Source organism: Mauremys mutica, chromosome 8 (assembly GCF_020497125.1).
Source record: "Mauremys mutica isolate MM-2020 ecotype Southern chromosome 8, ASM2049712v1, whole genome shotgun sequence".
Taxonomy (NCBI): domain Eukaryota; kingdom Metazoa; phylum Chordata; order Testudines; family Geoemydidae; genus Mauremys; species Mauremys mutica.
In genome coordinates this window covers 106,379,571-106,407,288 of record NC_059079.1, presented here as the reverse complement: position 1 = coordinate 106,407,288, position 27,718 = coordinate 106,379,571, and the positions used below count along the sequence as shown (strand labels likewise).

Here is a 27,718-nt window from a genome sequence, read left to right as displayed (position 1 = left end):
GTGCAAGCAACAAAAGCGATTGCAAAGCGGAGGGAGGGGGGCCAGCCCCCCCCCCCGACAAATCGCTCCTCGGGGATGGAGCTGGGCTGCTCCGGCCCCGGGGAAGTGACTGCACCCACCTGCCCCCCCCCGCCTTGCTCCCGGCGGAGAGGAGGGTGGGAGGAGCAGCCGCCTCCCCCAGGCAGGGCGGCAGGAGGGATGCGAAAGGGGAGAGCCGGAGAAACCTGCGGCCGCCGCTGCGCTGGCAGAGCGGGGCCGGGCCGGTGACCCCGACCCGGGCCGGGGAAAGGGAAAGCGCGGCGGGGGTGTCACCCGCGGGGAGCCCGAGCGCGCCCCGCTGCCCCCGGGGGCTGCAGCCCAGCCGGGCGAGGATGGGCTGAGGGGCGTGGAGGGCCCTGGGGTGCTTCGCTCTGGTGCGCGGCTCCCGGCCCCTCGCCTTTTCTAGGGGCGCCCCCCACCCCCGGTGTCCCCGGCCCTGCGGGGCCCCGGAGCCCGCCCGGGCAGCCCGGCTCCAGGGGCGCCTCCCGCCCGCGGGCTGGGGCCCGAGCGATGGACGTTTTCCTCTGCCCCGCGTGTCGCTTTGTCCTGCGGGACCCGGTGACCGTCTCCTGCGGCCACTCGTTCTGCAAGCGGTGCCTGGGCGAGCCGCCGCCCTCCCGCTGCCTCGTGTGCCGGGGGCGGCTGAGGCGCCTGGGCTCCGGAGCCGTGCGCTGCAACGTCCTGCTGGGCGGCCTGCTGGAGACGTGCCTGGCCCGGGAGCCCCGGCTGGCCCGGCTGCGAAGCCACGCGCGGGAGCTGCTCCGGAGCCGGGACTACAGGGCCGCGCTGGGGGCAGCCCAGAAGGGGCTCGAGCTGGGTAAGCGGGGCCGGGGGGTGGGGTGGGGGGCTGGTCAGTGTCTGGCTCCACGCACCCGGCCCCCCACCAGCTCCTGGTTATGTAACTTCTCGCCAGAAACCGCCAGGCACGGGTGCTTCGGAGGCTGCACCGTCTCGCTCCTTATTAGCTTCCTGTTCATAAAGAGCCGCTTTATTCGCGGAGACAGGGGGGAACCCCCCCATCACAGCCGGTGAATGAAGCCGGGACTTCACCCGGTGTCACTAAGGGAGGCAGTTCAACCCCGCCTCAGTTGCACCAGCTTGCACAGATGAAGGGTTGAATTCCTCCAAACCCCACCCCCCAGGACCTTTAAAAGGGCACTTTGATTATCAGCTGTACCAGAGCTCCCCTCTGCTTTTCATGCAGTTGCCGATATTTTCTTTTGGAAGCCCTGGGCACGATTTAAGTTTTTCACCTGCACATGCATAGTTTCTCTCCATGCATATGAGCAGTCACTGCTCTTCCTTCACGACCAACTTCTTTAGCAGGTTGAGGGGTATAGTTGCTGGGGCAAATTCTGCTGTCAGCCACTAATCCGAAGGGTTTCAGGTGTGTAAGTGGCAGCAGAATTCGAGCCATTATTTGCAGGAGGAACGGTGAGGTTCTGAGAGGATGGGAGGGGAATCGCTGGTTTAGAAGTTAGAAGTTCAGTGACACAGAGTGCTCACATCCAGCGATGTGTCAGTCCCAGAGGAAGTTCTTTGCTCCAGCAGCAGTGGCGCTGCCCCTGTGACCAGCAAAGCTGGGCCATGTGGAAAAGGGCGATGAAGATGGAAAATGATCAGCAGGGTTGTGAGACTGTCACAGTGTATCCACCCACAGTTACACCTGTCTGAGCCACCTCTGTCTCTTGGGAGAATGCAGCCCTGGCAAAGACTCTTAGCCAGGGTTTGACTAATTCTCTACTCTCCCAGGACTCCGGGGGCCAGGGCTGGATCCTGCGGTCTTGTTTCAGGATTGACCTCCAAGGGAAATTTGCCGGCAGGATCAGAGCCTGGGAATGTAACTGATTTGCTGATGGCTAATAAATCCTCATTGTGTCCTAAGCAAGCAGATCCTTTTATCCAACATATTAACATAAGACATGCATCACTTTTCAGCATCATGATTGCTTGATCAACAGTCTTGAAGCAAATGCATGTGTGTTTATTAACATTTTCATTACTGTTTTATTTTACATTACGGGATTTCTGTAAAAGAAATACTGAAAAAAATGGTCAATGTTCCATATCCTTGTACACTATATGTGCGCTTGGTTCTATGCTCATCATCTCCCCAACTTGTCTTTATTCTTATGATCATTTGGATTGCTGTTGCGCCAGTCTCCTGGTGCTAGGTGCTTCCAGGGCCGGCTCCAGGCACCAGCATTCCAAGCTGGTAAGGGGCGACAGTCCCTGTTGTTTTGCCCCCAAGCAGCGCGCTGAATTGCCGCCGCGGACGGTGGGGGCAGTCCGTGTGCCCTTAGGGCGGCAGGCACGTTTCTGCGGTGGCGGCAATTCGGTGACAGCTTCTATGTTTAGCTGTCTGCAGCGGCTTCAGCTAAACATAGAAGCTGCCGCCGAATTGCCGCCACCGCGGAAATGCACCTGCCGCCCTAAGGGCACACGGACTGCCCCAGCCGCCCGTGGCGGCAATTCGGCGCGTTGCTTGGGGCGGCGAAAACTGTAGAGCCCGCCCTGGGTGCTTCACAAACACATAAGAAATACTCAATCCCTGCCCAGAAGAACTTCCCATCTTGGTTATGGATACTGCCTGTCTATAAACAAAGTTTTAAAACATTGTGTTATTTTCAAGGGAAATGCAAAAGCACTTCGCAGTTAACCAAAGACAGTGCTTTGTCAGTCCATCAGTTGCCTTATATCACTTCTGCCAATGAGCTAGTGCAGGGGTAGACAACCTATGGTACGGGTGCCGAAGGCGGCACGCGAGCTGATTTTCACACTGCCCGGGTCCTGGCCACTGGTCCGGGGGGGCTCTGCATTTTAATTTAATTTTAAATGAAGCTTCTTAAACATTTTAAAAACCTTATTTACTTTAAATACAACAATAGTTTAGTTATATATTATAGAGTTATAGAAAGAGACCTTCTAAAAATGTTAAAATGTATGACTGGCACGCAAAACCTTAAATCAGAGTGAATAAATGAAGACTCGGCACAGCACTTCTGAAAGGTTGCCGACCCCTGAGTTAGTGTATCAGTGAGAATCATGGACCTCTCCTTAACTTATAGTGGCAACCAAGATAACGAACTATCATTAGGCAACAGCTACAGACTTAAAGCACAGAGCAGTCACAAAAAGAACATCTAGCCAGATCTTGAACTTGAGATGTAGTATCTTACTTTCCCCCACAAGCTCAAGTTCATGTGTGTGTCTAGTGCATGTGGCAAATAAACCTGATCTGTAGACATCATTAAGCCTGTGACTACGAATGGCCATGGCATTCTGTCTTTACGCACGCTTGAAGGGGACAGGTGACGTAGTGCAAAGTACTCACACCCTAGCTCTTCCCCTCTGGATTCTGAGCTCGGCTCAGGCCCTCAAATGAAAAATGAGTTGTGATTTCACCGTGGTTTCCATTTCTCCGCTTAACAAAACGCGCGGCACAGCTCAGTTTGGTTGGCAGTCCTGGCTCAAAGACTAGCATTGGGAGAAGGGGCTGCAGCTACTGCTATTATATAGATAGCAGTAGCACTAGGGAGAGGCGCCCCAGTAAGAGATAGGAGCCCCATTGTGTGAGGCACCATGTAGATAAGTAAAGGAAAGGCAACTGCTGCTCCAGAGAGCTCGTTCGCCAGGATTATGACAAGACACAACAGGTGGATAAAGAGACACATGGGGATGTGGGCAAGGTTACAGTAAAGACAGGTATGTTTGCATGAATAAATGGTCTCGTTGGCCATCATAGTCACAGCTGTCTGCCCGCCTGGACTGCGGCTCATTGGCAGAACTGCATCGAAGCCTAGGTCTGGAACGGCAGAGGATTCAGGTGCATTGGCAGTGTTGAGTGTGTCAGAAACTTCCATAGCAAACCAAGCCCAAAGCCGCTGCACACCCTGAACACCCTCAGGCTTACACAGAGCAACACACCAGAGCATATGTTCAGAGCACTTACGATTGTTTTATTATGGAGACGAGAGCACGGCTAACATTTCAGCAGCATGCCTTCTTCAGAGCGGCTTTGCTAGAATCTCCCATCTGTAGTTAAATAACTATAAGTACTTGGAAAGCGTTTCTAGTTTGTTGCTCAATTGTAGCCCAAGGCCCTTTTTCCCTTGGCTACAGAGCAGTCCTTGGCTGAGTTTTCTTAGGGTTGCGTCGGTGTTTAACACTCACATCAAGCAGCAGATTTTTGCCCCCCTAAGTCATAAAATCATAGAATCATGGAAATGTAGGACTGGAAGGGACCTCGAGAAGTCAAGTCCAGCCTCCTGTGCTAAGGCAGGGCCAAAGAAACCCAGACTCATCCCTCGTCTAACCTATTCTTAAAAACTTGCCGTGACGGGAATTTCATAACCTCTCTTGGATGTCTATTCCAGAACTTAACTACCTTTATAGTTGGAAAGTTTTCCTAATACCTAACCTGAACCTGCAGATTAACATTACTTCTTATCCTGCCTTCTGTGGACATGGAGAACAATTGATCACCGTCTTCATTAGAACAGCCCTTCACACGTTTGAAGACTGTCATCAATTCTCCCCTTCCCCGGTCTTCTTTTCTCAAGACTATTCTTAGTCCGCAAATGAATTTCCAGAGGTGGGTGCCTGGCCACTGTGTTTATGTTCATTCAGAAGGATGGCACTGCACCTGGCCTTGTTATAGCTTGGTTTTGGGTTGCTGCTGTCAATCTCTCACTTTAACACACCAGTGCAGCCCAAACGAAACCCATCTGAGTAAACCCCATGCAGGGTGACGGCTTCCCCAGCACAGATACAGAGGCGATGTTATCCAGCCGGCCTTTCCTCTCTTTCCGAAGTTAGAATCGGGAGTGGCCGGGGAGATGAGCCTTCCTGGGAGTGCCAGAGAGCCAGCAGTGTAGTTAGTGCAGGAGTATTTTCTCTCTCTAACGTCACCAGCTGTGGATTGCAGAGATGGGCTGAGGTTCACAGCCAGGCTTTCTCATTGATTAAGCTTGTGCCCATCAGCAGTCCTGTAACAGTCTCACGAGGAGTGACTGAAAGAGAGAAAGTATTCGTAGACAGACTGCTTGGCCAGGAAAATTATCAGCATACTGGGAGATAGGTGCCCCCCTCTGCAAATTAATGTACGGTATGACCGGTTGTCCCAGGAAGACTTTTAGTTAGAAGTCATCAGCTGAAATCCAGCCTAGCTCAGTAGGGTCTGAAAGCAATATCATCTTGTGCTTATTCGGTGACCTCGATGAAATTAGAATTGGGGGTGTCAGTGAACAAGTTGCCATATGACACCAGCAATACCCCTAGCGCCCACCATGGAAGTGCTGGAAGAAAGGCAAACCTTAGAGCTGATCCCACCAGGTCAGTGGGAGGCCCAGGGTAAGGGAATGTTCTGTGGTGCTGTCTGTCCAGGAGCTAGTAGAGCTCCGTAGAACTGCCACTACGGCACCTTGTGTTGGTACTAAAGCGGGGAACTTCAAAGGTGCACAACTGCTATTAATAGGTCAACGAGAATTGAATTCCTCACTCCCGTAGGCGGCTTTGGGGAATCTCAGTCTAAATTTCTACTTGAAAACATAGAGCCAAGAAGGGAGACAGATTCCCTCTCTTTGTTCCATATTCCTCCTCCATCCATCTTCCTTGACACAGAGATGGCAAACACTTGGCCAGCCGGACTGAGAGGCTGTCTAGTGTCACTGCAGCTATGGCTCCTCAGCCGAAATGTTGTTTTGTAATGTCGCACAGCAGCATCGCTCAGTGACTCACAGCAGACGCCCCTGGGCCTTCTATGGCAACAGCACACCACAGGGACTATTTTTATTCTTTCTCCAGCCACAGAAGCACAGCTCTGTCCCAAAAGACTGTGGTTCTGGATGTCTGGAGAACAGCCCCCCAACCCCCACCTTCGAATCAATAGGTTCTGTTCTTGAAAGGCAGCTCCAATATGCATTGTCAGATTCCACTCAGCTGAGGTCTTGCTAAGAGATTGGGTACACCAGGATAAATTGGAATGAAGGGAAATTTAAGGCTGGCTATTTGGGGCAGGAAAGGGGAATCCTTAGGTTATTTTAGATTGTTGAATGGACTCTGAAGGGATGCTGGCTGTGATTCAGCCTTATTCCACCGAGCACCTGAGATTAAAAAGTAGAGAGCAGTTCAGCATTAGCAAGGAAAGGGACTAGATGAAATGGAAGCTCTGATTCCCTGTCTCTGATTTGTAACTGGTTGCTCTACTTGTCATTCTGTCCTTTCCCCATAGCCTGTGTCTGGCTCATCTGTTTCAATCAGAAGCTTTTCGGGACGGAGATTGTCTCGTACAGCACCCGGCACAGTGGGGCCCTAATCTTTGCTGGTCCTTAGGCACTACCATAATAAACATGATTCATTATTATAAGGGTGGATAGTTAACCTGAGATACCCGTAGTGGTTTTAAGTAGAACTGGTAAAAATATTCAGTTGAAAAACAAAGTTTTCTTCATGTTTTATGTACCATTTTCATTTTTTACTTATCAGTTTTCAGTTTGTTTTCTCTTGATGATTGTACCAGTTTGGATCAGACCAATTCACCACGCAGCAGGCTTCTACAAAAATCAGAAGCACACCCTAAATGAAAAGCGTCTATTTCAAAATTGAAAAAAAAATCATTTTTGAGACATTTCCAAAACACGTGAATACAGTAATGTAGATAAAATAATTCCTTGCAAATATCTGGGGATCAGAAATGGAAAACCGGGCCCATTTTGAAACCCAGCAGAATGAAATCAGCTTTGAAAATTTCAGAGTTGTCATGAGTTAAGATCTGGAATTATAGAGTCTTTAGCTTTGTTGACCAACTCTAGTTTAATCCAAGCCTGCTTTTGCATTACCAGTTCCTGTTGTAAAATACTGACATCTGTGACTAGTGTCAGACTAGATCACGTAGTTAGCTGGATAAGATCTCTTAGTCATGTGCCTGATGTGGATATTCCATTGTGAGAGCACTAACCTGCATATTCATTGCCTTACGGACCCTTCTGCATCCTGGCCTGAAATTAAGTCATTAACAAAAAATAATTAGTGCCAACAGTGTGAATTTAGTGGTGACAAAATCATGGCGAAAGTTGATCAAAATGCAAATGCGAGTGTATGTGATAAAATAGTGCAAGTCTCACTGATTTGGCATACAATGAGTGTGCAAAACAATTGTCACAACTGTTTTATCCTGTTAGCTGGCTTTCCTTCTACACCCTCTCCTCCACACTCTTGATGTGCAAGCTGTGCGTATTTTGCCTTGTCCGTCCAATGCCAAGTCAGTGCAAGTTACACTACTTTAGCCCAACACCTGTTTTCTGATGTTATCCTCCTCCCCAGCTGAATTCGTCCAGGAGATTTCCATAGGACTTGCGCCTGTTTGCACTAGGTCTGAATTCGCCGTGTATAGGAGATATTGAGTGTAGACCTTGTATTAATGGCACAGAGGCCTTCTGTGTGCAGCTCCTGATGATGTTTCGCTGAGGCTGTGCCGGTCGGAGGCGTATGTGGCCCTGCAGCAGTATTCAGAGGCGCTGGAGGATTTGGAGGTGGTGTGCCGGAGTGAGCCGGAGGAGTGTGAGGTGAGTCAGTGCGTGGCTGGTGGGTTGGTTCTGCTACAAGAAGGTGGACGGGGCACCTGCTGTGGGCTACAAGGGCTCCTTGAAATGAAACATGCTGCGAAATGTTGCGCTTGAGCTGTGGGACTGCAGCCATCTGCTCACAGGGACGGGGATTTTGTTCCTGGGACTGTTAGAACTCTACGTGCTGGCGGGCTCTTCCTTCCCGCTTCTCCCAGAGGGCTTCATCTGGCCCCAGGCATCTCCCTGATCGTGTTTTGCCACACTCCTGCAAACCCCCCTACCTCCCTGGAGAGATTTAGAGCTGTTCAAAGGAGATGGGGGGGGGTCCTACAAATATTTAAGAACAAAATTTGAATCTGTTATCAAACGTAAGCCATGCCAGGAGTGAACAGGATGCACCTAGCAACTTATCTGCTGGTGCCCTAGGATTTGGCTCTGGGACTCAGAACCCACTCAGATGTCAGCTGTTGGAGGGTCTTCTCCATGAAGCCTCTTCCCCCCCTCCAGCTCCAGGGTGCTTTGCCTTTTTGCCAGTCTTCCTGAAATTCGTGGGCAGGTCAGCATCCCAGGAGTCTTAGGGCCTGATACAATGCCTGTTATAAAAATTGAGAATCTTTCCATTGACTCTAATGGGCATTGGATCAGGCTTTAACTTGCTAGACCATCAAGCGCACGCGACTTGTTTTGTGCATCGCAATGCTCCGTCACGATGCAACGACTCTGTCATCATGCAGTGAGGCAGCATTGTCATGTGATGCTGCCTTTGAGGACAAACGCTCAGAGATGGGAACCCTTCCCGCCTCCCTTCTCCTGGGAAATCAGATGGCGTTTTCCAAGGTGCATTTGGCAGGAAGTTCATCCCTTATATAGTTAGCATTGTAAAGGCATATGGGGACCAGGCCATTGTTTGTTAATGCTGGCACAGCTGTTGTTCCCTTGTATGTTGCCGAGCAAAACAGAATTGTTTTCTCTATGGTGAGATCTCCTGTGGCTCACTAAGTGCTTTCTTCTTGGCATTCCTTCCACAGGCCAGGTACAAACTGGGCATTTGCTAGACAAGCCCATTATAAAAGGAGCTGGATACATGGTTCCCTCCCGCCTCCAGTGCCCTGCTAGAGATTTCGGGCCAGACCTTGAAGGGGAAAGGCAGCTCGGTCTCCAGCCTGCGCGCTTAAACTGAGCTGGCTGATTATGCCAGACTGTGGGCCCATGTTTTCTTTATGACACAGGCTCCTGTTCACCACGGGTGGAGCTGACCTCGTTTTCTTTGGCCCTCGTTCAGCGTCTGGGAGCAAGGGAGTAGCATTGCACTTTGGATAATATGACAGACACAAATGTTAATGCTGCTTGTTTTTTCTGAGCTCACTTGCCCAGGTTTCGGAGAGATCTGGTTTCTCTGTGTATGTTTGCACAGTGTGCGCTGGATTCCCTGTGGTGTTGTGGCCCCTTCATACTTTTCCAGCTACACAAGGGCAGCCAGATCTCCCCATGAGGGAATATGCTCAGCATAACTGGGTCCCCAGGGGAAGACCGGGCATGGCTGGCTCTGTGCTGGGCTCCCTTGCAGCCCACTGTGTACCAGGGGCACATCAAGGAAAAAAGAGAGCCTGGCTGGAGTGAACTGGAGGGTTGGGGGCTGTGGGCAGCGGGCTGTGAATTACAGCAGCCTCAGGATTGCTCTAATTTACACTGGGGACTGAGCACAAAGGTGTCTTTGTCCCCTCCTTTCCTGCACTGAGCACTGCTTGGCTGGAGTGCACCATCTGGCGCTGTGTCTTTAATGGTGGCACTAATACAAATTATACAGAAAGATGAGAGGGTTTTTCTTTTCAGTGTCACAAATTCTCTTTGGAATCCAAAACTGCCAAATTTCTCCCAAATGCAAATATCTTACCCTCAGCTCAGCTCAATTTGGAGCCAGGTCCCGGCACTGCAGGGGAAATGCAGCAGCTACTAAGGGGTTTCTCCTAGCCTCCCTTGGCCTATAGTTTGGAAAACTTACATGGTGGCTGTTCCCCGTGTCCCTGGGGAATGTCTGGGAAAGGGACAGCTTTCAGAGGGTGGCAAGAGTTTTAGATACAGAGAGTGGATGGGAAAATGTGCTCATTATACAGAGGATCCAGCCTTCGAATGCCACCACCTTGCCACCGCCTGGTGCAACTGATTACCAAGCCAGGATCATGGTCCATTGCTAATTCTGAACTCACGCACTTGCACTCTGTACCGTCATTGGGTGTGTCTTGCTTGGAAACACACTAACCAAATTAAGTGGCAAGTTGCAATTGAATGTTAACACTCCATGATGCTAATCGGGCCATCTGTCATATCTCATTAAGCCCAGCGCACCTAGATAACTCCATTGGGTTAAAAAAACCAAACCCAAAGTGAAGCACTCCAGGAGTGTCTGGCATCCTGTCAAAGGCAATCTCCATTCAAGCAAACTCATTGCTTGCATAGAACTCAGGTAATGAAGGCAAAGTTTCCAGCAGAGTGGAAGGGAGAGGTTGATTCCTGCTGGACTGGTGCATGGATCGTGGCGTGGGCTAGTGGGGACACAGCTTTGGGCTGCAGGTGGAGGGGTTTTCAGTATTACGATTATTTATTTGGGTTACTGTCTCCCCTCGGAGCTCCAGTCACGGGCTTGGACCTCATTGTGTTGGGCGCAACAAACGCAGAACACAGAGATGGTCCCTGCCCTAGAGAGCTTACAATCCAAGTGTAAGTCAAGAGACACCAGATGGATAGAGACAGATCGGGGAGTACGAGGAAACGAGGCGACATTGGTCAGCATGACAGGCAATGGTCTGAGCATGCCAGGGGCCTAACCGTTGTCAAGGTTTTTTTGTAGGCATCTTGGAAGAGGTGAGTTTGAAGGAGGGACTATAAGTGGGTTTGTGGCTGTGTCTGGGGAGCTTCTCCCAAGTGCGAGGGGCAGCACGAGAGAAAGCATGGAGGTGCTTGTTTGAAAATTTCACAAGCGGGCGATGCAGGCTGGCATCATGGGCCGGATGGAGGCAGGAGTCGACCTTTCAGTACTGAATGAGAGAGAACGGGTCGGGTGGGGCTAGACATGAAGGGCCTTAAAAGTGAAGCCAGGCAGCTTATGTTTGGTGCAACAGAGGAGGGGAGCCAGTGGAAGGATGCAAAGAGAGGGGTGAGGTGGTCAAAGGGATGGGCCAGGAGGAAAATGTTCTTTGCAGCAGCATTCTGAATAGAGCTGAACAGGGCAAGGTTGCATTTGTCAGGGCCGGCGAGAAGGATAGTGCAGTACTGAGAGGCAGGAGGAGGAGAGCCTGCATGACAGTTTCAGGTGTGTGGATGGGTAACAAAGGCTGGATCTTAGAGCTACGTCAGAGCAGTCTGTTCCTTAGTGGAAGGAATGGGAAATTGGGAAGACTTACTGCTGCTTTGCTAAGGATTTTCCAACTTCTCAGCATACAGTTTAATTTGATTTGCTTTTGCTATGTTGCATTTTGGAATAAAAGCCCCTTCCGTGCCTTAAGCAGCCTTTATGGACATCTGTTTCCTTTGTTGGCGCGTCTGCTGATAAAGCACAGGAAGGGTAAGCGTGGGGAGCAGGGTAAATAGATCAAGATGTGAGTTATGAGAAAACCTGACTGAAGGTGTAACGGTTCGTCTGCAGGGTTTGAAACTGGATCCATTAGCACCTCAGAACGAACACTAGCACATGAGCTTAAGGAGTAAAGTTATGAGCTGACAGCAGTAGTAGGTTGCTATCCTATAGAAAACCACCCACATCACGCAATACCCATTTTGGCAGTGTGTGAAAAACATTCTATACTGCTCAGCAGGACTAGCCGCCCTCTTGTCTTTTCCATTTCTAATTTCTGTGATTCTCGGAAGCAGGAGCAGTACAGAGTTCACATTTCACCACATGCGGCTCTCTAGAACATTCGTGGGATTCATAGTTCAACTCATGGGGCTTCTTAGAGGGAAGCCTCGGTGGCCATTTGGGTTTTTTTTACAGGGTTCGGCAAGATCTGAGTTGGTGGGAAAACTTGTGTTAGTGCTGCCTGATGTGCTGATACAATGAGGACTTGCGTTTCTAGGGCTGCCAAGCTAATGCCTCTCAGGGGCATGAGGTTCCCTTTAAAAGAAAACAACCAGCTGGTGACTAATCCGGATGGCTCTGTCCTATTTGCTTTGCTCCTCTGCAGGGCTATTTCAGGAAAGGGAAGGTGCTGCTGGAATTGGGAGAGAAGTCCGAAGCCTTGCTGCAGTTCCACCACTGCCTTACGTTGAATCCCAGCTTCCCTGCTGCTCAGCGCGAGGTGGAAAAGGTGAACGTGCCCCGGGGCCTTTCAGCCAAGAGCCAGGCTCCACGTTAACCCTGTTCATTTCCCCCCGGAGGTAGAAATCTGGGCATGGATTTCAGTGCCCTTGAATTAGGCAGTAAAATAAAGCCACGAGACGTTCCTTTCCTCCCGGAGACTGGGCAGCTTGCGCCGCTGAGTTGCTAACCCTGCCAGCATGGGAGTGAGGACTAGCCTGTTCCTGAGGGCTCACCTTCCCCAGGCAAAAGCCTTTCAGTTTTCCTGTCCAGAAAACTGCCTCTCGAGCTGCATCTCCAAGTCTCTTGCCTTGGCAGTGCTTAGCTGAGGCTCTGCACCCAGGCTGGTTAAGGAAGAGCAGTCTAGCCAGCCCGGCGTGTGGGGGATCTCAGTGCAGATCCTGTTTGGCCGGCGTCCCTCCCATTACAGAAATCACCATGACCTTCAGCACCGACTGCTACCCCCGGCAGCCTCCGTGGACACAGAGATGTTTCCTCTGTCTGAGTCCGGGGTGAGGAACATGGTTGTGGGTGGGGCAGTTTGCACTGCGCCTGCCCGTGTGGTATCAGTGTTGTTGGCAAAATCCCCACCGCTGTTAATCACCACTGCCATATTCGCTCGCTTCTCCCCCCCTTTCTTCCCAGCTCACTGCACTGCCCGGGCATTCGTGTGGCAGTGGGTAGAACTGGTGTGTCCGTGCAGCAGGAAAGCAGGATTCTGCCCAGAGGTTTTGAAGAAGAGAAATTGGGCTTGGATCTTCAGCTCTACCCTGTCCTGTAGCCATCAGGCCTGGCTGGAGTTTGGTCCTTCTAGACTAAACAGGGTTGGGGCGGGGGAAATAGAGGGTGTTGAGGGCTTAGACTCTTCCACCCCTGATCTAGAAGCCACCTTACGGTTTGCTTCCCCTGCCCAAAAAATGTAATGCGACTCCTCTGCCTCCAGATCCTCACACAGGATGACTCCCCACTGCCAGGCACGGTCGTGGAGCTACTGAGTGCTGCCAGCCTGGACTTTAAAAGCTCCAGCTCAGGAAAGGAAGGAACAGGCCCTCTGCTAAGTCTCTCTTCCGGAGGAGAGTACGGGCAGGTGAGGGGGCTGTTGGGCCTGCTATGGTTATGCATGCAGGAGCAAAGATCAGGTGAAGATAGTCACCCAGAGGGGCGTGTAACCAAGAGTGCTGTCATGTGCACAATGTCGTTCACTGGGATTGGGAAGGGGGTGAAAGAAAGACTGGGGGAGTTGCAGCTAGCAGAGACTCAGCACCGCAAAGGGGTGAACAGGGCGGGTTGGACACAGAGAAAGCGATACCCCCACATCTCGTGAAGGGATTGGGCAGGGATGAGAACTCCCCCATTTTCCATATATTCCCCCCCCCCCCCCGGCCGTGTTTTTGGTAAGCAAAATATTCCCAAACTGATTTCAGGCAACAAAAGATGCGACAGCAAATTTGGGTTGTGTCAGCAATTTCCCCTCCCCAAGTTTTATTCTTTGAGGAAAAAGAAGAGGGGTGGGATTTTTTGATGAATAGCTTTACGTGAGGAAAAATTCAGGCCAGCTCCTAGTGTTACTTTACCCTCTCTGGGAGACCCTGCCAGTTGAGGAGGGACGAGGAGATGCGGGAGTGTGGGTTCAAACACACCCAAGGAGTGGGCGGAGCTTGGAGAGAGTCGCCCCGTGTTTTGAGCACAACACTGGCCATCCTCTGCATGCAGGATAGGTGCCCAGGTTGGATAACAAGGGGACAGCATTTTTGTTCTCCTCTGTTTTGTGTGTGTGTGTGTGTGTGTGTGTGTGTGTGTGTGTGTGTGTGTGTGTGTGTGTGTGTGTTGAAAATCCTTCCCTTGGAGCTCCCATCGCCAGCATGTGTGGAAAATCCTACCCCTTGTGACTCGGTAGCGCAGACGTGTCTATGGGGAATGCACCGGAGGCAGGGATATCAGGCTTGACTTTCTATTTTTTTTGTGATCTAGGATCCAGAGAGAGAGATGGAGGATGGGAAGGGGGAAGCTTTGTCTGAACTTAGCCAGTTGGAGCCTCGAAGTCCCCAGGAGCCTGCCTGGTGGCCGAGGAGAAGGAAAGACTCAGGGACTTCGGCAGAGAGGCAAGAGGGGAGATCATTAGGTAGGTGGCCTCGCAGATACCTGAAAGCCCATCTAAATGCTGTGAGTGTGTATGTCACCCCATCCTCCATTGCAGGGCAAGTTTGCAGCCTTTCTATTGGCGCTGGAACCCAGGGTGGATGGGTCTTAATATTCATGGAGAACGGAAGAGTCTCAGTGGTTGTGGAAACCCAACATTTTCTAATGAGGCCTTGTCAGTCTCCTCTAGAGTGTGTCCCCTCACCAAGCTGTGGAGAGGAGTCTACTCCAGGGACTTCTGACTGTATGTGGTCAAACTCCACCCTAGAGTCACATGCTGCAATCCCCTCCTCGTAGGAAGTATAGAGGAGAAGGCCATGACCTGAACTGGACAGTGTCTACCTGCCACCTGGTCTTGTAGGCCGGGGGCGCTGGCTGGTATTTGGATTCAGGTTGGACTTGTATTTGGATGTACAGCATCATGTGGTTGTGAATTTCATCCCATCCCATTTGCACTGTGAATTCCTGTCTCCTAGCGCATGTGCATGAGCTCCCCACACCCAGCATTTAGCAGGGTGATTTCCCGGTGCATGCTCTCACTTAGAATGGCGGCTGCTCATGCCGGCTCCAGTTACAGTTACAGTGTGTCTTAAAAGACAAGTGCAGCTACTTTGCTCTCAAACCAGAAGCCCAGCGAAGTCTGTGGAAATATTCCCAATGTCTTCCAGGGGCTTTGGATCAGGCCCTCCATTCCGGAGTGAGAAACGCTTCCCGTCCCAGACACACTGGAGGAAAATGTTTTTCCAAAGTACGAACTTAGCCTCAGCATTCGGCAGGACGGCTGCTGCGATACGTACACACAATTAGATAACGCGACCTAGCCCTTTGGCTTTTCCTCTTCAAAGCATTGTCTGGGTAGTAACGACTTACACCTCACACCACCTGTGGGGGGAGGAGGATTAGTTTCATTCTCCAAATGGGCAAACAGACTTAGAGGGAAGAAATGACTCACTCCGGCCGTGCAGTGACTCAGTGGCAGGGCAGAAATTATTGCTCCTGGTTTTACGCTTGCTTCACTAGACTTGAGAGCCACGCCACGCTGCCTGCTAAAATGTTCCATTTGAAATCCACTCGGCTGAAACCCTGTGGCTGTCTGCTGCCAGAGGGCAGATGAGGTGATCCTAGAGGTTCCTTCTGTCCTAAATCTATGAAAACCCCCAAACGCTTCTCAGAGGGCATCACTCATTCCTCTGCTCCTTCTGCTCCTAGGTATTGGGGAGGAAACAGCAGCAGACACAGCAACAGCAAAATCTAGCCATCACCACGAGCCAGAGCTTAGGGACCTGCTGAGCGTGTCTGACCTGGAGTGCTCCCTCTGCATACGGTGAGTCACCAAAGGGCTTTTGCAGTGATGGATAAACACCGAGTGGGGGCAGATCTTTTGCTCACATCTTGCTGCTAAATTTTGCATGCCAAAGCACAGGCAAAGCTAAACGAGTGACGCACGATAAAGCACGCAGGACATGGATAACAATGTGTGGTTGGTCCCTTTGATATCGATAACAGAGTCTGTTACCACCGGCTCATGAGTCAGCATTCCTAGTGCACTCTGTGTCATTCACTGTAATGAAAACAGTAGGCTTCTGTAGGCTCGGAAGTGAGGAGCACCTTCTCTAACTGGGGACCATTGGGCATAAACTCCAGGACTGGAATAACAGGGGGCAATGCAAGTCTAACCAGAGGTGCATTGGCAGAGCTGTGTGTGCAGAGGGGAGGAAACTGGTACAGAAGACAGCATGCAACCAGATTGGCGTGTTGGATAATATAAAGCAGGGAACGGGCTGGGGCCATGTGACTGAGTGAGCTGATAGTGAAACCAAGTGAAACTTGCCAAAGGGTGTGTTAAAATTAACTCTTTGAGTACCTGGAACCGTTACACAGCTGTCCTCCTCGCCTCTCCTGAACGGTGGTCTTGGGTTTTGCCAGCTCGTGTGCACGCAACAAGAGGACAAAGATCTGCACATTGCAGCCTGGCCCTGAGGCTGCTCTTAATCCTTTCCCTGCTTCTAGTAGCTACATGGGGGTTCAGAGCAGTTCAGAGGACTGTTTTTTTGAGGAGGGGAACGAGGGATGTACAAGTGTCCAGAAGCCCAAACAGTAATGGAGAGAGAAGCCAGGAGAGAAGTGTTAGCCCAGTGGTTGGCGGTTCTATTGGGCAGCATGTCCTGGCCCATTAACATCTTCGAGCAGCAGAGACTCTCTGCTCTATGTCCCTCTTTGGTCCCTACCCTCTTGCTGGCCCATGACCTCCCTCCCTTCCCTGCACTCCTGGGTTTGTCCCAAGTAATCTGTTATTCTCCATGTCTGGGTGGACCCTCCCCTCTTCTGGGGGAAGGCTGTTGGGGCCATTTGGTGGCTCCCTGCTGCCAGCTATGGAAAGTCACATCAGCCAGTCATTAGCGCTCTGCTGGGCGAGGAGATCCCTGGGAACGCTCTGGAGGCAGCATGCTTGGCCTTCATCGGTTCTGGTGGGATGGAGCTTCTTACACTGCCTAACGCTGACCGCCCCAGTTGCCTCCAGAGAAAACCCCTGCCCTACCTCTAGGCAGGTGCAGTGAGAAGACAGCGTCAGGTGGGATCACCAGGACTCCAGCAGGGATGGAAACAGTGCTCACACCTGGAGCAGAATGCTGTGGGGCTGACCTCCGAGGTTTTAGTGGTTTAACTCCATCGATCAGAGCCCAGGCTGCTGATCAGGGGCGAGTGATTTATACTTCTGATTAAGCCATAAGCCGGCATCACAGACAGGCTTTAAACAGGAGCATTCAGATAACTAAGCAGCAGGCCAAGGTCGGCGTGTTCCCTCCCAAACGGCTGGCCTCTCCCAGCAGCGAGAAAGGAGATCTGGGACATGGCTCGTCCCTGCAAGAAGGAGAAGTGTGAGGCAGCCATGGTCACATGCTGCCTTTTGTCTGGTTTGGGTCTGACTGTGCAGTGGCTCGGTGGAGCTACCCTTAACGCCCACCACCAGGGATGGGAGGAGAACTAGGCCTTGTGTTTGACTATGTTGGCCAGCAGCAGACAGGACCTGAGCAAACAGCTCTGCCAGGGCTCCTCAGTCCTGACCTTAAACCTGCTGCTCCCTCCTCGGGCCTCTGTTCAGCGGAGACCAACGGCCGCACTGCGCTTTTGCAGCGTGGGCAGCTTGTCCCCGAGCCATGCCCCCGACTTCAGCTCAGCCTCTGAACCCAGGAGCGATGGCTTGAAGCGCTAATCCTTCTGGACGACCCAGCCCTGGTCTGCAGCTCGAGGGCTGGTTATTTTTTAAGCCTGAGTTCCCTCGATTAAAAACAACAATGCGACTAATCCAGTAGGGCAGACATCAGTTCGACGAGAGGAAATGGTCTGTGCGAGCCAAGATGCTGCACGGAGCTCGGGCCTCCTGGCAGATTGACTGTCAAGTGCTGGCAAGTTCTGGGAATAACAGGCTGGGCTGGCTGCTCCTGGCGAAGGGGAGACGGCCACTGAGATGAAAGTGGAGATGTTCAGTGATGTTATTTAATGCGAATGTGAGGCTCTGGGGCAAAGTCATTGAGCGTGATGGGGTCAGTTGTCTTCCAGGCACTGGTCGTACTCAGCTGCACGTTTCCTCTACAGTCAATTGCCTGCTAGGAGGCTGATAGGGGCATGAGCACCGGGTGCAGGAGAGCTGGCTTGCATTGTAGGATGGAGGTGCTGGGCAGGTGTCAGAGGGTGAATTCTCTGTGTCTATGGTAATTCTATGGCTCTGTTTTCCATAGCGCCTGACTGCTTCACCGTCTGACAGCTGTGTATCCTCCCAGCACCCCGTGAGGGAGGGAAGGGCTGTTAGTCCTGTTTTAGAGATGGGCAGCTGAGGCTGACAGTGAATCTGTGCTTCCCTTGGTTCAGCCCCTTCCTTCATGGACCATGGAGAGAACGGGATTGTCTGCATTGCCTTCAGCATGCCCCTAACAGTGTGCTAATGACTGTAGTCTAATCTCATGCTTCAGGGCTTCAGCCAATCGCTTGCAGGGGTCAGGAAGGAATCCCCACCCCCAACATACACTTTGAATCTTCCCCCCCCCACAACTTCCTCTGAAGCATCAGAGATGAGCCACAGCTAGAGACATGATACTGGCCGGGGTGGACCGGTGCTCTGAGCTGGTACAGAGAATTGTCTGTCTTAGATGCCTGGCTCGTGGGTCTTGCTCGTATGCTCAGGGTTTAACGGGTCGCCATAGTCCGGGTCAGGAAGGAGTCTGCCCCCGCTGGCTGGTTCCCTGCTGGGATCATGAAGCTGTGTCTCACCTACTCAGTGCCCTGCCATTGCAGGGCATCGGTGGGATCTCTGTCTCGCTTCTACTTGGTACTTGTGGCACTCAGCAGTTTAGTCTCCTGAGGACTGAAATGCTTTCGTTTCAGTGAAATCACTGGGCTCGACATAGGGGGATTTGGGGGCAAGTTAATGGCCTGTGACACAGGGGCGGTCAGACTAGATCTAATGGTCCCTTCTGGGTTTATATGACTCTGTGACTCACCCAAGAGGCCAATGGCAGGGCAGTACTTGAACCCAGGTGTCCGTTAGTGCTCTGATCAGTGGCCATCCTTCTTCTCTAGCTCTGAGAGCCCCCCTCCCTCCCCCAGCAGTGAGAGTAATTCATAGAACAACCTAACGAGCAGATCCCCAGTAAAGTGCGTGTCCCCTTTCTGGGGTGTAAGCACGGCAACACAGTCTCCTCTCCTGCTGGCTCCAGCCTCTGCCAGGTCCCCAGAAAAGCCGCTCAAGGTGTGCATTTGCGAGCCTCCCACGCGCCCTTTGCACTGGCTGCCCAGAGAGCAGACGCCTTTTGCTGGAATATGAAACTTTAACTAGACTGGGACCCAGCTACCTGGGGGGTCTGCTTTCCGCTGCTCTCCTTCCTGGGCTTTCGCTTCTTCTAACTCCACGCACCCCTCTTCCACCCTCCTTCCTTTGCTTTGCTCACCCTTGTGCCTGTTGTTCTGCAGGATGTTCTATGAGCCAGTGACCACGCCCTGTGGCCACACCTTCTGCAAGGAGTGCCTGGAGCGCTGTCTGGACCACAGACCCAACTGCCCACTCTGCAAACAGAGCCTGAGAGAGGTAAGAGGCAGCCTCTGGGGACTCTGTGGGTTGGAGCACTGCTGTTAGCACGCTCCAGCTGGGAAAGAGGCAGGACTGGAAGGGGGTGCACCCCTCGCAATGGCAATATCGGCCAAGCTAGGAGGGTATAAGACTAGGACTGTGCTGTACGTTGGCAAGCAGTGTTCTCTGCCAGATGGAGTACTGGGTCTGCCCATGTACGTGTGATCATATCGTACTTTTTCACACAACATGCAATTAGACTGTGGAACTCATCGCCACAAGACTAGTTGAGGCCAAGAATTTAGCTAGATTCACAGAGGAACTGCACATTTATATGCATCTAGGGTTATAATAGTGAAGGCTAACAAAAATGGAAGGGGATTAAAACCTCATGCCTCAGGGATTAAGGGAATCTCTAACTAACAGGGATTAAGAGGAGACCATCACGAAGCAAATTATCTCAGGGGTTTCTTGCACTTTCCTCTGAAGCATCTGATATTGGCCACTCTCAGAGACAGGATACTAGACTAAATGGACCATAGGTCTGGTCCACTCTGCCAATTCCTTTCCTATAACATGTAATCCTATTACACCTGTGGGAAACCCTCCTGTAACTGGAATGGGAGGGGCCCGCGTCACTGGGAGAAGATTTTGGGCTCTCTCCTTGCCATTCTTTGATCTGAAATGGCCTTTGGCTCCATGAGGGGTGGGGATAGTTCCCAGCCTCAGCTGGGCCCCTGGACTTCCCTGGATGGTTTTCTCCAAGGTTGTACTTCTTTCTCTCTCTCTTTCTTCCAGTATTTAAAGGCTGGGAAGTACAACCCCACCGTGCTGCTGGTGGAGATCATGGCGGCCACCTTTCCCTCGCAGCTGGCAGACAGGAAGCGGGTGCATGAGGCTGAGATGGCAGAGCTCTCAAAGTAAAGAAAGAACGTCTTCAATATGTGTGCATGTGTGTGTGTGGGGGGGACAGCGGGCGGGAGAGCGAGTGTATGTTCATGTACCGTAATGTGGGCAGGGGAGACCTTCAGTCTCAAAGGGGCCTTCAGAGAACAGAGAGGATCTCACTGAGAAGCTGGTGGGTTGGTGGGGTTCTCGCCACTGGGCCGCCATAGCAGATCAGCTGGACTGCTTCATTGGCAGAGTTATGCCCCCCTGGATAATCGGAGGCGATGATCTGCTATTCTGCGAGGCCAGAGCATTGTTTCCTCATGTTTCCTCTTGGCGGAATGCAAGATCTGTGAGAACGGCCAGGTCCTGCTAAAGATAAGTCGAGTCCTTGAGATTGGTGAGACTCGGTGTCCTCCGCTTTTCCATGTGCTGCTCTTGCCACATCCGCACGGAAAAGGGGGCAAAGTTTCAAAGTGACCGAGAATTTCTTTCCTGTCATCCCCTTCCCTGCAGCCTGACCAAGAACATCCCCATCTTCGTGTGCACCATGTCTTTCCCGGGCATCCCGTGCCCGCTGCACGTCTTTGAACCTCGCTACCGTCTCATGATGCGGAGGTGCCAGGAGACCGGCACGAAGATGTTTGGCATGTGTATGTATGAGAATGGGAAGAGGTGAGCGACAGACCAAGGCACCAACTGCAGCTGTGTTCTCATCCCTCCATCTGTAACTCCCTCCTCCTGCTACCCACCCTTCATCCTCTCAGACCTATCGACTACCCCATCTTTTGCTGTAGCCGTGTCCATTCCCGTGTCTTTGTCTTCCAAAATAGTAGCTGTCAGACTAGAGGCCCTGTGACGTCCACGAGGGGCCACTGTCAATGCTGGAAGAAAGATGGTCCAGTGGTTAGGGCCAGTTGCAGCATATCGGTTGGAAACCCTGTTAGGAGAATGACCCCACAGTGAAAGGAGTTTAGAGGGTGGGGAAAGGAAGCCCCACAGATCCTCTAAGAGGCACCTCTCTAGTTTCTTTCAGAGCAGCACTGACAGGCTCCAAAAGTTAAAACCCCTCCCCGCTGGTGGGAAGATTGTGGGCTGCCCACCTGGGTCACAAGGGTGAGAGATGCTCAGGGCTCCAGCAATGATGTGGAAGAGCCCTGAGTAAAATATATCCATAGTCATGGGTAGCATAGCTTGGACATAATTTGGTGTCCTGGACACTGGAGGAATCACTCCCTTGCAGATATATCTGGCTTAGTGGAGGGTATTACAGATTGACAGGGATCTTCTCTGTGCGTGGGGCCTTCATCCAGCCAGTTACTGGGGCTTTTTCTTCTTTTTGTGGAAAGATGCCTTCGCATTGCTCTCATGCCTATGCTCCCCCGCCCCCACTCCCCTCTCATCCGCTCCAGTTTCGCGGACTACGGCTGCATGTTGGAGATTCAGCACATAGAGTTCTTGGCCGATGGGCGATCCCTGGTGGACACGATAGGAAGGCGTCGGTTCCGGGTGCTGAGACGGGGACACAGAGATGGCTACAACACTGCTGATATCGAGTACCTGGAGGACGAGAAGGTGAGAGCAGCCTGTGGAGGGCTGTTGTATAAATACACAGCAGAGGCAGTAGCAGTCATTCAGCAGGGCAAACCACCGGTTGAAATGGGACAGTCCCAGAACGGTGAATTCTGGCGCATGGGAACGTTCTTTCCAGGCGCGTTTCTGGGGCTCAGAATGTCCGTTCACTCCAGCCATCTGCTGCCGGCTTTATAATCTCTGCTTCCCAGGCTTAGAGCATGCTGGGGTTTCCAAGAATGGACTTCAGCCATTCACCCACATTGGCCTCCTTGCACCCAACATCTAACTGGCTGCCCCCACCTCTGTGCTGCAGGCCAGGTTCGTCATGGAGGGCATCCTTTCCCCCCGCTGGCTGTATAGCTCACCAGTGGCACCGGTGGTGGTGAACGAGGAACTAGTGCTGTGCACTGGTGAGCATGGGATCTGCCCCCTCCACGGGTGAGCTGACCCAGGCCAACTTCTGCTTTTTGAGGAGCCATTAAATGGACACAGTGCTGTGCGGGTGGGTGGCTGGAATGACAGCAATATCATGCTGGGTGGGTGCTGCCTGCTGCAGAGAGGAACGTCACCAGTACTCACGATGCTCCTGCATGTACTATGTTACTGAACCAGTTTATCTGTTCAATATCTTCATTAATGATCTGGAGGATGGCGTGGACTGCACCCTCAGCAAGTTTGCAGATGACACCCAACTGGCAGGAGTTGTAGATACGCTGGAGGGTAGGGATAGGATACAGAGGGACCTAGACAAATTAGAGGATTGGGCCAAAAGAAACCTGATGAGGTTCAACAAGGACAAGTGCAGAGTCCTGCATTTAGGACAGAAGAATCCCATGCACTGCTACAGACTAAGGACCGAATGGCTAGGCAGCAGTTCTGCAGAAAAGGACCTAGGGGTTAGAGTGGACGAGAAACTGGATATGAGCCGACAGTGTGCCCTTGTTGCCAAAAAGGCTAATGGCATTTTGGGCTGTATGAGTAGGGGCATTGCCAGCAGATCGAGGGACGTGATCATTCCCCTCTATTCGACATTGGTGAGGCCTCATCTGGAGTCCTGTGTCCAGTTTTGGGCCCCACACTACAAGAAGGATGTGGAAAAATTGGAAAGAGTCCAGCGGAGGTCAGCCAAAATGCTTAGGGGGCTGGAGCACATGACTTATGAGGAGAGGCTGAGGGAACTGGGATTGTTTAGTCTGCAGAAGAGAAGAATGAGGGGGGATTTGATAGCTGCTTTCAAGTACCTGAAAAGGGGGTTCCAAAGAGGATGGATCTAGACTGTTCTCAGTGGTACCAGATGACAGAACAAGGGGTAATGGTCTCAAGTTGCAGTTGGGGAGGTTTAGGTTGGATATTAGGAAAAACATTTTCACTAGGAGGGTGGTGAAGCAGTGGAATGGGTTCCCTAGGGAGGTGGTGGAATCTCCATCCTTAGAGATTTTTATGGCCCAACTTGACAAAGCCCTGGCTGGGATGATTTAGTTGGGAATTGGTCCTGCTTTGAGCAGGGGGTTGGACTAGATCAGGGGCGGCTCTACAAATTTGGCCGCCCCAAGCAGTCATGCCCGGGAGGCGCCCCCGAGCCGCGGGAGCAGTGGACCTCCCGCGGGCATGACTGCGGAGGGTCCGCTGGTCGCGCGGCTCGGCTGGACCTCCCGCAGCTGCGGGCGGTTCGCTGGTCCGGCGGCTCTGGTTGAGCTGCCGCAGGCATGCCTGCGGGAGGTCCAGCCGAGCCGCGGGACCAGCGAACCGTCCGCAGTCATGCCTGCGGGAGGTCCACTGGAGCCGCCGGCCGAGCGTCCCCTCCGCAGTCATGCCTGCGGCAGGTCCGCTGCTCCCGGGGCTCCGGTGGACCTCCCGCAGGCATGACTGCGGCAGGTCCGCCGGCCCAGCCTGCCGCCCCCCCGGGAAAGGGCCGCCCCAGGCGGGTGCTTGCCCCGCTGGGCTCTGGAGCCGGCCCTGGACTAGATGACCTCCTGAGGTACCTTCCAACCCTGATATTCTATGATTCTATCTAAAATCCCTGTATTGCTTTCTTCTCTTCTCCTGTCTTCACCACTTTTACACTCTCTCCTTCCAACTCCATCCCCCTGATCTCTCACCTCCTCCCCTGTGTGCTCCCCTTCACTCTTCCTTCCACGCTGCTTTCTTCTCCCCGCTGGCCAGGTGGAAGGGGAAGAGCTGGCTGAGCTGCAGCATCTGCACGAATGCACATACCAGCAGGCGCAGAAGTTTTGTGAACACGGGGATGCTGCCGTGAGGCAGATTCTGATGCACCGCGGACCCCTGCCTGAGAAGGAAGAGGACATCCAGGTAATGAGGGAGTTGCTGGCTGGGTGCCTACCGGAGGCTGCCTTCTTAGAAATACACATATAGATTCCACAGCTGCAATGGCCAGAAAGGGTCATCGTGAATCTCTAATCTCAGCTCCTGCATCACCGGGAGCCCCATGGAAGAAGTAGAGCCTACATTTAGAGAGACATCCAGTCTTGCTCTCCAAGCGGAAGAGGATCTGCAATGTCCCTTGAGGAGCTGGTGCAGTGGTTAATTACCCTCACTGTTAAAAATTTGCATCAGATTTCCAGCTTGAATATAGCTGACTTCAACTTGCAGCCATTGGATCCCAAGATGCCTCTGTCTGCTAGATTAAAGACCTCTCATAGCAGAGATATTCCTGTCTAGGCACTTAGAGACGTCATGAAATCGCTCCTGGCTGAGCTCCTTTAGTCTCTCATTGTGAGGTGTTCTCCCAAACTTGAATCACTCTTACAGATTGACTCTGAATCCTCTCTCATTTTTCAGAAGCTAACAGGCACCAAGCGGAAGTCTGCCATTACAAAATAAAAGGGACGGGGGCCCAGGGCAGGCGCAGCAGAGGGCGCTGCAGGCTGAGAGTGAGGTGCATTCGGGGAGCCCAGGGCAGGAGCAGCAGGGCTTTCTGCAGGTCACACCATCCTACATTAGCAGAGCTGGAGGGAGCGGAGTTTGCACTCCACGTTACTGACCAAAAATACTTGGGTTGCTCTTTTCTGCCCTAATGTTTGTGGTAAAAGTGCCTGGAGTCCCAATTGGGGATCAAAGCTCCATTGCGCTAGGTGCTGCAGCTTGACTCTGCCCCAAAGAGCAATTTATTACTCTCTCCTTGTTAAAACAAGAACAGGTTTGAGAATAGTGAGATAGTCACAAGGGAAACAGGTCCTCTGCATGCCAAGATGAATTGTTTGGGGAACCTACTATGGTCTCATGGCTAAACCCTGCAAGGGGTCTGAGCTGGAGTGCGGGCAGGGGGGGACGGTGGAGATCCTTTCAGTGGATATATCTCAATCCCAGGTGCACGACCATGAGTTTTCACTGTCCTGGTGAATATATCAACTGTAAGACCCATTTGCCTGGTTTTAGAGTATACGCTGTGGGACGAACCATTCCCCACAAAGCTCTTGCTGTTTGGTGGGGACCCTAGAGGTGACAAATAAGTCAATGTGTCCTGCCTCGTCTAGTTTTTTCTCCTATTGCTCTTTAGAGAGGATTTTCCTTGCCCGGCATCATTTTTAGTGCTGGTTTGTGACCCTCAGCTATCTAACAGTTGGCCGACAGATATTTTTAAACTGTTCCTGGAATCAAAATAAAAAAAGTAAATATTTGTGGCTCCTTCAAGGAAATGGCATCTCTGGCTAGGGACGAGGTGCCCAAAGGGCTAGATCCGACCCGCTTGTCACATGCTTCTGATGGATTCAGACTCTGCAGAACACAAACTTTCCTTTTCTTAAGCAAGTACATTTCTACTGGCTGCAAAGATTCTCTTCTGAACGTGGCTGGCCCTTACACTGCCTTAGACAGCCTGAAGCTAGAGGCAGGCCCTGTCCTCATTCCCCTGAGGGGGGTGTGTTCTCTTAAACCTGGTTACATCGGAAAGAGTGTTTTTTCAGATTACTTAGGTGCCCAACCGTGCACCTAAATGGCATGAATAGGTGCTGCAGTGCTGCATTCAAATCCAGGAGCTTCATGTGCAGATGGCCAAACAAAGGGCAAACATAGGATCCTAAAGATACCCTGGGTAAGGCTTTCCCCACTGAGAACTGCTATAGGCAACACTCTCCTTTCTGCAAAAGCCACTGGACACTGCTATGGGGTAGCCCCAGTGAGGCTGTGTGGGTATTACAGAGGAGAAGATCTGCCCCCCTGCTCAGCAAAGCAAGGAGCTATCTGAAGACCCAGAAAGTGGTGTTTTGAGTAAGGAATTGCCGTGTTTGCAGCCCCTTTTCTGGCCATATGCACTCTGGGGCACCATGTGGTATATCTGTCTGAGTCTTTCAGTTCTGGAGCCTGGATTCTGTTCTGCAATGAGCCTGGCTCTTGACCGGTAACTAAGATGTCCAGGCGGACACCTGACTAACAATGGTCTGACGGGGTGATCATGCCAACCATGGGCATAATGCCTCCTACAGGATATCCCACAGGTCCCAGGCCCTACTGACTGAGCTCGTGTCAAGCTCCCACCCTCTTTCTGAACCTCAGTTTTCTTCTCTCTCCCCTAGGCCACCAAAGATGGACCAGCTTGGTGTTGGTGGCTTATTTCCATCTTGCCCCTGGACTCATCTGAGCAGCTCCGGCTCTTTGCCACCACCTCGCTGCAGGCCCGCCTGACTCAGCTGAAGCACATCCTGACCGGCATCCTGCAGCGCCACGATTACGGCCACCAACTGACAGACCTCTGCCCGAGAGGCAGGATCTAAAATCCGGGGCGTTGCCGGTGCCTTGGCCAACTCGACAAGCACTTTGGGAGGGCCGGCCAGGGGTGGGATGGAGATGTAGCCTGTTTTATTTCTGTGTTCGGCCTCCATGTTTTTATTGTCTTTTCTTCATCACACTGACCTCAGCAGCCGTCCGCGCGCGAGCCTCTCTGGCAAACAGAGCTGGAAAGGGCATGCAGCGGCAGCTAGAGTGCTTGATCCATTAGTGATACCACGCCGTCCATGCAGTCTTGATAAGCTGCTTAGGGGATTTTGGAGCATCTCACTAGGTCTGAGGAAGGCGACAGGTCCGAAGGTAGGGCTAAGCTAAGGACACTGACTTGCCTCTATGAGCCAAAGCCCCATGCCAAGCTATTTTGGTATCGAGAAACCTCTCTCGAGGACAACCAGAAATGTGGTGTCGTGTTGTTTTGGGCTCTTCCACATTCGGGATCACTCGCGTTTGCTAGCTTGTCCCAGTCTCTGCACGCTAGGTGAGGAAAAGGGACTTTAAATCATTGGAAGCGTTGTAACAGGAGGGGGGAGGTTCAGTAGCTTCCCGTGAGTTAGAGTTGGTGCCTTTAATCATGAGTTTGATCTGATAGTCCATAAAAAAGAGAATTAAGTTAAATAAATTAAATTAAATAATCTGATCTTCCCAGGTCAGCTTCTAACAGTTGCTTATCGCCAAAAATCCAAAAAGAGACGTTGCTCTTTTAATATACCCAGTTCAGTACGTTCCATCTTTCAGGTTTGCTTCCTTCTGTGCTTCTGTTTGGGTGTCTGAATTTGCAGAAAGCTTCTGCCCCTTATTCAGCATGGCAATGTTAAGAGATGTTGCTGCGTTGCTCTCCCAAGGGTCAGCCACCCGTTTCTCATGGACTCAGAGACTTTAAGGTCAGATGGGACCATCGTGATCATCTAGACTGACCTGCACATTGCAGGCCATAGACCCTCAATCGCCCACTCCTGTCATAGACCCATAACCTCTGAGGCCTGGTCTACACTAAGGGCGGGGGTCGAACTAGGGTACGCAAGTTCAGCTACGCGAATAGCGTAGCTGAACTCGAAGTACCCTAGTTCGAACTACTCACCCGTCCAGACGCCGCGGGATCGAAGTCCGCGGCTCCAAGGTCGACTCCGCCACCGCCGTTTGCAGTGGTGGAGTTCCGGAGTCGACCAGAGCGCGCGGGGAGTTTGAACTATCGCGTCTAGATTAGACGCGATAGTTCGAACTCCGAGAAGTCAAACTCACCGCGTCGACCCGCGCGGTAAGTGTAGACCTACCCTCAGTTACTGACATCTTCAAATCATGGTTTAAAGGCTTCAAGTTATAGAGAATCCACCACTTACATTAGGTTAAACCTGCAAGTGACCCATGCCCCATGCTAAAGAGGAAGGCGAAAACCCTCCCAGGGTCTCTGCCAAT

At 52.0% G+C, this 27,718-nt stretch overlaps 1 protein-coding gene across 1 annotated transcript; it reads left to right on the top strand.

The window, feature by feature from the left end:
* Positions 1-55: 55 nt before the first annotated feature.
* LOC123376306 (LON peptidase N-terminal domain and RING finger protein 1-like) lies at positions 56-27,390 on the top strand. The gene is made up of 12 exons (XM_045028234.1): positions 56-856; positions 7,486-7,604; positions 11,783-11,905; positions 12,839-12,982; positions 13,867-14,017; positions 15,244-15,358; positions 19,003-19,117; positions 19,898-20,019; positions 20,504-20,662; positions 21,400-21,562; positions 23,726-23,872; positions 26,095-27,390. The coding sequence occupies exons 1-12, from the start codon at positions 550-552 to the stop codon at positions 26,290-26,292; spliced, it is 1,863 nt and encodes a 620-aa protein (XP_044884169.1). The 5' UTR covers positions 56-549; the 3' UTR covers positions 26,293-27,390.
* The last annotated feature ends 328 nt before the right edge of the window (positions 27,391-27,718 follow it).